The 11,633-nt window shown below is 34.6% G+C and overlaps 1 protein-coding gene across 2 annotated transcripts; it reads right to left on the reverse strand.

Moving 5' to 3' along the window:
- Window positions 1–15: 15 nt before the first annotated feature.
- Window positions 16–11,256, reverse strand: LOC104893571 (hypothetical protein). 2 transcript variants are annotated; one of them, XM_057395121.1, is made up of 8 exons: window positions 10,954–11,256; window positions 10,497–10,698; window positions 7,154–7,388; window positions 6,401–6,570; window positions 3,123–3,265; window positions 2,740–2,917; window positions 2,017–2,587; window positions 16–1,255 (listed from the first exon to the last, which is right to left on the reverse strand). In XM_057395121.1, exons 2-8 carry the CDS (start codon window positions 10,685–10,687, stop codon window positions 1,028–1,030), a joined length of 1,716 nt encoding a protein of 571 aa, XP_057251104.1. In that variant the 5' UTR covers window positions 10,688–10,698; window positions 10,954–11,256; the 3' UTR covers window positions 16–1,027. The 2 variants fall into 2 exon arrangements, with proteins under 2 accessions (XP_057251104.1, XP_057251103.1); XM_057395120.1 differs by having other exon boundaries at window positions 10,497–11,256.
- Window positions 11,257–11,633: the final 377 nt, after the last annotated feature.

Genomic DNA, 11,633 nt, shown 5'->3' on the forward strand with positions numbered 1-11,633 from the left:
AAAGTGCAAATTTCTTTGCTTCCGGGTGAAGACAGCAGAAAGAGCTCACTTCTCTGAGAAAAGATGGTTTCAATCTGGAGTTGACTATAGTTTTTTAATATCCTACTACCCTTCCTGCCTTTTTCTGAAAGCCAGTGTCAGGAAACATAGGCAACCTGGTACTCTGATATCTCTGGTTTAGGTGAAAGGGCTGGTCCGTGAGCATACTTCAAAGACAAAAGCATGAGATTTCTTGGAAAGTTGTATTTTTTTTTTCTATGGTCAACCAAACACATTTTGGCACATCCTCTTCTTATACATTGCAATTATGTGCTTCCTAAGTCCCACAATTAGGCATTAAAACGGTTAAACATTTGCATTAAATACAAGTTGCTAAATTATTACAAGTTCGTAGAGCAACGAGTATATTAATGCGGAAAAAAAAGGCAAACTTTAATGGTCCCGGTGGTGGGGGGTTCACTTTTGACCTCTTCTATAAAAAGAACTAGTAAGTCGAAAAAATTATAATGATGAAGAAATGGGTTTATAAGAAAAGAAAGCTAATGGCGACAAAAGTAACTTCTATAAGGAAAGTCATCATGTTAACAGGACATAATTCCCAAACCTGCGTTTTTCATCATTAATCTCTATAACCACTCGAACCACCTATAAAATGGTAATGGATGGTTATAGAAATTTCTGAAGAAAATACATATTTGAGGGAAGAAAAAGCAGGCCTGGACATTGGCTTGAAATTTTCCTTACAATATTACCTATAATTCATTACTATAACTACCACTCATTACTTATCGGATACAGTGTAATCCTTACTGTGTAAATTCAGCCAATATCAAATGACAAAATCATACACTTCCCAAATGGAACCAAACATACGACATCAAGTAACAGAAGCTAACCCTATACATCCCAGAGACATTCTGATTCTACCCTCATTATACTAGTCAAATCAAATGTCAGAAAAAATATTTTTATACCAAGGTACACGGGCACTTCAATAGATGACCAAATATAAGAAAAAACGTAAGAATTAGGCAGACCATGCCAGAAAACTTGCCAATAATTCACCAGACAGATCAACTATGGTATGGTGATACACTCGTGACATAATTGGCTGCAAAAGGTATATTACTAAAACAACTTGCCTGAAGATTGTATAAGCAAAGATCACACAGAAAACCGTAGACTTCAAAGGTTCTTCCCAATAAGCCAGAGAAAAAATACACTTGACAAGTTCTATAACTGGAAAAAGCAGCTCCTGCAAAGAATATCAAGATAATAGATAGGCGTCACAAATTATGGTTAAGAATAAATAAAAAAAATAACCTACTATGGAATGGAGCATGGGACAAAAAGTTAAATCCATAGTGCATGCACTCAGATTATGCTATCGATCCAAGTTTCTTCTCTCCCTCAGCCGCTCTGCTTTTCTATTTCTCAAATACAAATGAATGCTGATAGGCTCACACCAATGGTACTCCAAAACCACATCTACTAACCATATAACTAAGACTGTCCAGCATGGCCATTGCTGATGCAAGACATATCATAGATAAAGTACTTCATCAAAAAGCTAAAATAGAATGAGCGAACTATTACATATTTTAAGTTTAGTCACCACTAGGTCATAATAATGTCGTCATTGAACCAAATAAATCTTAACTGGTTTAACTTCACACCAAAAGCCTATAATATCCCTGCAAACCTTTGCTAATTACAACACAAATATTTCTACAGATACCGTTAGCATGACTGCATGACTATCCTCACCATTCTTAGTTTGATGTAAAATTATCATGCTGTTCATCTCCTACTATAAATTTAGGTGTAATTGCACCAAAATGGTGGGATGCGTTGCCCAATAATACAAGGTTACCTAGTGGCGCGTCATTGATTTTAATTGGATTGGACAACGACACTAGCACAATTTAGGATTGTCCCATAATTTTTACTTCCTAAGGCGATATCTATGATTAAATGGAAAAGAAAATGTAATTGATTAAAAGTATTGAGAAGTACCTTCATTACCGCCAAGTTGGTATCAATACCATCTACTTTCACTCCATCTACTGTTTCCTGTGCTAAGACCACCTTCTCATAACTGCTTCTTGAGTCATTAACGACCTTCTCCAAGGGAGTTGTATCCCCAACTGCTATCTCACCCACAAGAAGTGCATGATTGCTATGGTCATTGGATCCCAATCCAAAACCTAAACCAGTGGCAACAGTCAAAGCTGAACTAGAATACAGGCCGCGCCATCGAGGACTATTGGTTCTCTCCAATTCCCTTGAGGTAGACATGTGGGCTAGAGTTTCTAAAATCATATCACCCCCAGGCAGATGATCACAAAGATTGAAAAGAAGAAGAGCTTCACTGCGAATAGGACCTACTAAATTCATATCTAGAACAGCCTGCAACCGAAGAATGCCAAGTACAGCTTTCAGAAGTGCATCTTCCCGTTCAATGCCAACTATCTTGTACTTGCGGATGAATTTATGAGCAAATAAAATCTCCTGTATAATAGCCAACCAATAGTCACGTCGACTATGTCCTTTAAGCTCAGGAAATTCCATTACTACAGGCTCTGATCTGAAGGATACATTATGAAATTCAATCAGAAGATCCAAAACTTATAAGATAAAAAGATTAGCTGCCGTGATGAAGAAAAATGCATAACTTTGTATAAGAAGCATGAATACATATATACGGTAACCCAATAGACTTGTAAGAGACAGCCTTACAGGGAAACAGACTTGTAAGCAACAGCCTTATCAAAGAGTCTTGTACCCCATGGACCAGTCAATTCGGGTTTGACACTTTGCTTTAAATCATCTGCTAGGTCATAGCGTGTCGCTTTATCATAAGATACAACCTTAAGTGGCTCAAAGTAAAGAGCATGATCAGTAAGGATTAGTCTCCCTGCATCAGACGAAGAATATGTTAGGAAAAGAGCATAATGCAAAAATGCAAACGTATGGACAAATATTTGCACAACTAAGAAACAACTGTCCATATGATTATACCAGCACATTTCCCTAAATCACAAAAACAACATAGATAATATTAATGTTCAAGACCCACCTAATTAGAGGAAAATTATTTGCAAAGGAAAAAAAAAGCTTACCAGGCCACGTAGAAATTCCTAGATGTTGGAGAACTGGTTGAGTTGTTACTGTCCCATCCAACTCTAATATCTTCTCCCGTCTATCTGATCGTAATTCAGATAGCAACGATGAATCAGACTGACTCTTCAATTTCTTTATAGCTCTGCAATAAGAAAGTGAGGTTTCAAATATAAGTTCGTCCATGAGAAGATATTGAAATATGATAGAGTAAGTAGGCAGTGAAATAGAACTAGTGAAGCAATAGTTGTCGAACAGATAACAAATGTTTCAGCATAGCCAATCCTGAGCAATCAAAACAGCAGTAAAACATCAATACAGCTTAGAAACTGCAAAACAAGCTAAGTAGTATCTTTCTTTTTCCTAAAAGAAAGTCTCTCCAAGAAGCTAATTTGCTGATGTGACACAGATTGTTTTTCTTCTTTAGGTTGTGGGAAGCATTATGTAATTGAATCCTGTTATGTAGCTGCAGATGAATTTACCTTTCAGCATTGACTTTTATGTTCAGGGGTGACCAAGAGGGGGCAATATTTCAGTTGGGAAGCACAAGGATACCTTGCCATCATTAAACAAGAACTCAAAGGCAGGAATGGAGGAAACCTTTTATGAAAAATGTTTCAGCAGCTACTCAGTGGCTCATGGGACTAATCAGTGATGATAAGCCAGAGTCAAATTTAAAGAAGTGAAAATCTGTATAGTAATTTCCCTCCATGAGAGAAAGAAACACACATGAAGCAAACCCCAAAGATGGAATCAAGTATGTCTAGGAACAACAAGCTCTTAAAAATAGAACACTATTTGGCATAACAAGCAAGTTAGTAATGTCAATTCAGTTGTCTAGAGTCAAATTTCAAAAGTCATTCTCCTATTATAGACCTATAATTTCTGCTAGTCAAAATCAATTGTTCTTACTTGTCTAGTGACTTGCACTCGGATTACGAAAAATTTTGTGTCTTAGTGACTTAAGGTGAGACTTTCAAATACTTCTTCTTAGTTTCTACTTATACTTGACCCATGTCCTTTTTTTCAATTATTAAAACTACAATGACAGAACTATATTTCTTTGGTTTTGTATGTTTGTTCAACCTATCCAGCTCTTCTAACAGTTTGCTTTTGGATGTTTTTTCCACCTATCCAGCTCTTCAGAGAGTGTTGACATGATTCTTTGTCCCATATTTTAATAACACATCAATTGGTAACAAAAGTTGGTTTCAAAGCGCTTTCGGTGTTCACATAATCTTGCATATTGCAGCCAAGAAGCAATTTTTAAGGCAAAAGATGGCTTGAAACAGGGAAGGACCAACAAACTGTGCGTTATGGACATGATTGAGAAAAAAATTGTGGTGGTGCAGGAAAAATGAACTCAAACCCCAAAAGGAATAAGACCATAGAAGGGAAGATATATTAATCCCAAAAAAAATTGGTTTTGGAACTAAAGCAAACTCAGCAGCACAAAAGTATTTAAATTGGGAGAAGAGCATTAAGGTTTTTTTCATTTCACTAAATTTTAGTTTTTGAAAAGAGCAAATGTTCCAATAAGGTCTAATAAGGTTGTCCAAGTTCAACTCAAACGGCAATAAGTTCAAATAGATTTAAGCAATTTTAAATGAGTGCTCATCAGTTCATATAAGTAAATATCAGGTAAAAGAACACACCATATGAGGATTTTCAACTTCCAAGTCCCAATGATTAGAAGCATTCAAGCATACGCCATTCTCAGACTCAATATATATGCTTATTTATATTAAATTTGAACTTTGAACAGAGTAAGGGAAGAAACAAATAGATCTTTTTCTTCAAAAGGAAAATTTCATAAGAAATTATTCTACCAAACAGAGTTTGTTTGACATAACCCAATCTTTGCAACAATAAATTTGTGCAAGAGTATAACTATAAACTGAATTTGAAACCCTTGGTATCATAGTATGATTTAAATAAGTTATAGAAGTAAGATGGCATGATTTTTCCAAGGATTACAGACCAACATTGCTAAGTTGGTACAGCTTCAACCTTATAGGTTTTTCGAAAATGTATTCTAGCTACCAAAATCATATAAAGAAATAAAGGGGAAAGAAAGTTTGTTGTTGGAATATAAGTCTTCTACTTCAGAAACTAAGAACGACACACACATGAGGATACAATCTCTCTTAAGATTATTCCTGGTCTTGATCCACCACATAAATCAAAAGAATGATAAGGTCCAGTGATGGCCACATTGCATCCAAGTATTCTCATAAAAAGAACACTTTCAGTTTGTAATTCAAGAGTATGAAGTTTGTAATTCAAGAGTATGAAGTTTGCAATCATGACTGGACCAGAGAATGAAGAAGGGGATGCAATATGGGGAAAGCTTGTATTGATGCTATCATTGCATCTATCAAGATTCAACTAGAAAAAGGTCAATCACAAAATACTAAGAGTATTCAGGCTCTACTTCACTAGGAAAGAAGAACCGTCCGTAGGAATAGAATTGATTACTTCATTCAATGAAAATTAGACCAACCAATTATAATGCTTCCCACAGTAAAAGGATGTTTTGATCAGCGTGATTCTTGTATTGCTCGTTGTTACAGATTTGCAATAAATTAGATAGCATATGCAGCAAGGTTTCATGTGAAGCCACCAAGAAGCAAGATGATATTTTGCTCAAAGACAATAAATGTTACTTCACCAAAAGAAACATGGGAAATTTGAGTTTTGCTTCTTTGTTCAATCTGACCAACAAAAGGTGGTGACTGGTGTTTTCTTCACGCTCAATTCTATCGGGATAGATTTATTAGATATATTGTCATCATTCAATCAAAGGGAAATTGGGTCAGGGGTTCAAGTAAAAAAGGCAGACAACACCATTCTCACATGAAACTATCCACAACTGCTGACTGTTCTGTCATTTCATGGTCTTACAAAATAATATTTGACCATTATATATTGTTTAACTCACAATATATGAAGAGCAAGAGCAATCCAGACAAGTATACCAGTATGTTTCCAAAGTCTATGGAGGACAGAGAGAGTATGTCTTAATTATATCACAAAGCCATTGATAATTATACAGATAAAAGAAGTTATTTAGAAAAAAGGAGAGAAGAGACTCAAAGTGGCTGTAACTTAGCAGAAACGGGGATGAGAAGTTTGACTTTCACAGTGGCCATAAAGAAATATAATCTTTGCCAATATACGAATTATGGATAATTGCCATCACATAGGACAAAAAAGCAAAGATATTAAACCTGTATTTACAACTTGAATGTTGCAAGAACTGAAGTCACCAAAATGCTACCTTTCTAGGCCAATAAGATACTTCTCATAGACAGAGTACTGAAGGCGATCACCAGTTGAAGCAGTAAGCACCTGAAATAAGTTTTTACTGATAACTACATTTGCAATTATAGAAACAGCGGGTGCTATTCGAGAAAAGGCTTCCAGTCCAACAGTAGCATCTTCATCCACCTGCACGATGTCAAACAACCAAAACGCATGAGCAAACCCAAACTCTCATACCCCCTTCCAGTGAAGGATACAAAGGAAAATCCTGATACATGCATCCATTAATAATTGAGCATATAAATTAAGCTTCATGTTTAAATCTAGGAGGATCTATCTTTCACAAGGAGACCAGGATAGTGAAACCCTGCTAAGTTGCTAGATCCCTAGCACCCATACCTTGGTATCGTATACATTGAATAAAACGAGACAGAGATGACAAATTATGATTCCAAGAATTTCAAAAAAATTATATAATTATATTCAATTAAATATATTTGAATAACATTAATTTATTGATGTGGCAATAATAGTAGAATACCTCCATGTAAATACTATGGTATTCTAAGGTAAATGTTGGATTCTACACATTAAATTTTAGGTGTTCCACAAGAAAATTTAGACCTAACAGCAAGACAGAGCCATGTACGAGATCTATAAAGCTCACTTAAGTCATAACATAATCCAAGGTGAATGAGAAAATCACCTATATGAAATTTAACTAAGTCATTATAACTAAAAATCAACAGCAGATTAGTTAAATACTCACAGTAAGCAAAGGTTGGTTTGCAGCGGCTGGACACTCCCAAGCAAGCATCATATCGAAAGTTAAGCGACGGAATTTTTTATCGGCCAAATAACCAGCCACTTGCATAGACAATGCAAGCGACCTAAAGCAACAGTACTCCAGTAAGTTTCTAGCATAATGGGAAGGATCTCTAACAGAATCTGAAGCCACCGAATCAAAATCTTCTTTAAGATCACGTGTTGAATTCCCAAGGATCCTGCATAATAAGGCACAAAGGCAACTTAAGAAGAAGATCACTTACCTAATTATGTAAACATTTTTTTAGTGCTTTTGTTATTGCTAAAGATGCAGCAACTGATATCATGCCAGTTGAATATTTTTACATGTGAATCAATCATAGCACAGCAATGTACATCATCTTTCATTTATTAGGCTAAAATCATATCAAAAAAAAACCCAAAAAAGAGTACAGAAGAATCATCCGATCAACCAAAGGAAAGTAAAAGTCGCCTGACTCTCAAATGTCACATGTTTATAAATCCTTCCAGTATGAATTGTAATCTACCAGACATAAAATGGTTTTAAATCTTCGCTGCAGTTGCAAACGCATTTACAGTTATGAGACCACTTTCTGGGTGCAAATGGTATGCCATTTGCGGTTGTCGGTTGTTGCAGTTAAATATCCCCAGCTGGGTAAATCTTAAAAGCCTTCACAATCCGGTCAAGAATCAAGATACATTGTCGCTGATCAAATGGATTCCATGGACACATTTGAGAAAAGAGGGAATATGTACAACAGTACAACTCCTATATCCAAATATAATGGAGAAATATAATTGGTTTACAAGAAATCAAGGTAATATACTGAAAGGACAAGGCATTCTATCAACCAATGCACTCAAAAACTTCCCAAAATGACGAGCTAGTAAGGTTGTCCTGTAGAGGTGTTAGAATAGGCTTACAACTTGCAACCTTGATACAATCTCGTATATATGTGTGTGTGTGTGTGTAAATATATATATATATTATATAATATATTATATATAATTATAATAATATATATAGAAGTGAGTTCATATGAGAATGCATAATTACATGAGAAATGAGAACGAATTTTACGAGCTATAACTCTTATGAATAAATGATGTAACTCTAATGAAAAAGTGATGTAACTCCAAGAAAAAAGAATATTAGAAAAAATAAAAAAATAAAAAAAATTTCTGGGCTCAAAATTTTTTAAGGGGATATAACTATAATGAACAAGTGTTGTAACTTTAATCCAATCATGTGGTTGAGATTCATTCTCATTTCTCATGTAAGGAGCTTTCTCATGTAAGGAGTTTTCTCATGTGATCTTGCCCCTATATATATATATATATAGAAGTGAGTTTATATGAGAATGCATACCTACATGAGAAATGAGAATAAATTATACGCGCTATAACTCTTATGAAAAAGTGATGTAACTCCAAAAGAAGAATGTTAAGGAAAAAAAAATTTGGGCTCAAAATTTTTTAAGGGGGATATAACTCTAATGAACAAGTGTTGTAACTCTAATCAAATCGTGTGGTTCGGATACATTCTCATTTCTCATGTAAGGAGCATTCTCATGTGATCTTGCCCCTATATTTGTGTAGAGAAAGCCACAAGATTACAAGATATAGATGGGATTTAATCCCAAGTCTTCTTGAGTACCACCTCTCAAAACTTTAACCAACTAAGCTAGTTGACATCCACCTACAAGAACATATATATGGAAGAACACTTTCTACTAGATTAAGGAAATGAATTGCCTAAAAAAAGTAATTAACCTCTCAAAAGTGTCGGTGGAAATTTTACATGCCAATGAAAATCCACTTTTAAGTAATAAGAACAATAGTGAACGATGGTGGGCTTAGTTCCTTGCATCTAATGCTAACTTTCACTCATATTAAGCTTTCTTCTCTAGATGTAGGCATGTAGCTACTTGACATTGACATATCAATTTCCAAACACTTTCTTTTGAGTTTTCAACTTATAAAGTAATGTGCTCTAGGCACCCATAGTTGAGCACTTGAGCTTTAGTGTCCTTTGGGTACTAGTTTGATTAATCACAAATAAATAAGGTAATTAGTCAATGTTCAACCATAATTAGATGAGTTCACTTACCAAGCGACCTTTCCATTCACGCATGTACTATCAACTACATAGAGCTGACCAACTACTGAAATAGAGAACATTTTACAGGATCCACATTGATCCTTGTGCTACAAAAGTGATGCAGAGAAACAACTACTGGTCTGAATGAAACAAGGCAAGTTTACTTTACAAGGTTCAATTTTTTTTTTAAAAACACCTCATCTCGTCCTCTAAACTAAAAGATAGAAGTCTTCAGAAGAAGACTGCAGAGATTCTAGAAACTGACCTTATGTGACCTTTTTTCTGAAATGTTTTATAGAAACTTGCTTTTCTCCTTGAACCAAAAACTTTATTAAAAAAAGAACTAAATTTCTATCTTTTCACAACAGTGTCGCTTCCTCTAAAGTGTTGCTTATTTTCTCACTCAAGTGCCCGTGCTTGTTTATTGTTTGTAACATATAATTGTAGTTGATGATAATCTTATGTCTTGTATTGTTTACTTTCAAGACCTTGCGAAGGATAAAAAAAAAGGTTTACCTAGCCACTGATCCCTTCCTCCCCTTGAAATTCATGCCAACAGCATATTTTATGTTCAAAATCATTTGTAGAGTCACTTGTGCAGTTGAGCTTCTACCCTATATCTATACAGCTTCAATTGTTCCTGGCCCATCTCTTAATATGATGCATTAATAATACGAACTCCAAGTACTAAAAATATGATGAGAAGTGTACAGGGAAACTCTAATGGTACTGACTACTGAATGTTAACAAAAAGGAAAAACAAAAAAAAATCCTCTTCACCCTAGTTTATAAAGTAGAATTCATGCACCAAACTGGAAGAGATGAAGGGCATCATATCAGTAACAAAATTCAATGTATAAGAGAGATTATTGAGGCATGGTTTCTTAGTTCGCATATGATTACAGAATTATAGTATTTACACAAGTTTTGGAGTAGCAAATTCAAGAGCATTGAAACCCATGTTTCAATACTCATAATGTTTACATGTTGTGGCAACTTTTAGCAAGGAACTTAAAAAATTAAGTGAAACTAAATGAATAACACGCCAAAAGGGCAAAAACCACATTGCTTCAGAAGTGATCAATCTATAAGAATCAAGTTGAGGAGCCAAAAAAAAAATGTAAGAAATAGTAAAAGACAAAAATATCCTCCACATGCATATATTTTGATTGCTAGTTAATTAAAAACAGTGTAATACTGGCTAATATGAAAATAAATGTCTTACCTTGAACATCTTCTAGCAACCACATTAGCAATAGGAGAAAGCTCAGCTATCCAATTATTTTCTCCTGAAGATGATTTGCCTAAATCCTCCATATCATCCTTAAACGAATCCCGAACGCCGGCAAACCATTTGAATGACCCATCTCTCATGAAATCCTCCAGCATATTCTTAGTTTTGTTCACCATTGCCATCTTTGCATCCACTATTTGGTAAAATACAGTCCTTAAAATTGACTCTATCAACAATAACTCAACAACTCCCAAGATTGCCTCATAAACACCTCAACAAAAAGAATTTCAACTAACCCATAAAAAATTATCCCACAATATAATTAACAGACAAAAACCCAATTGTCTGATCACCAATTGACAAAAAGGAAAAACGAATAACGAGTAATGATATAAATTAGTGGAATTTGAAGGGCATCCAACAAATGATTTGTTAAAAGAAAACTTACCCAGAAACCAGAAATTTTAAAGTTAGTGGAACATCTGATGAAATTAATTTAGAAATCTTGCAATAGGGTATTGCAATTTATTCGATGAGTGGAATTGTTGTAATGCCTAACAGTGGAAATTTGAAGCGGTGAATTGGATTCCAAGCAAAGGTGCAACTATATGCAAGAAGTTTAGACAGTGATTGGGAAAAAGAATCATGTTCATATTTTTTGACGTAAGTTTGAATCGGTGATTTTTGGTTGTATGTTAGAGTTGCTTCATATCTTGTCGGATAAGAACAATTAAGAGGGTGCTACACTGCTATGACGTAGGCTATGTTCAGTTCACCTTATTTTTGCTTATTTCAGATCTAATCAGATCAGATCAGATCAGATCAGATCAGATCAGAAAAAATAAGTTCAGATCAGATCAGATCAGAAAAAAATAAGTTCAGATCAGATCAGATCAGATCAGTCAGACAGATCAGATCAGATCAGACAGTCAGTTCAGATCATATCATGCTTATATTTAAAAACTTATTATTATTAAATATCTTTCACTACATATTAATAAAAATTATAATAATTGAATATTAATAAAGTACTCATTGAGACGAATCAAACAAGACCCCACATGACTATATTTTTTCTTATATATTAAGAAAAACTAAAAGATTATCTTAATTGTGAATAGTGTCAAG

The sequence above is a fragment of the Beta vulgaris genome, chromosome 5 (genome assembly GCF_026745355.1).
Source record: "Beta vulgaris subsp. vulgaris cultivar EL10 chromosome 5, EL10.2, whole genome shotgun sequence".
In the NCBI taxonomy this organism is placed as follows: Eukaryota; Viridiplantae; Streptophyta; class Magnoliopsida; order Caryophyllales; family Amaranthaceae; genus Beta; species Beta vulgaris.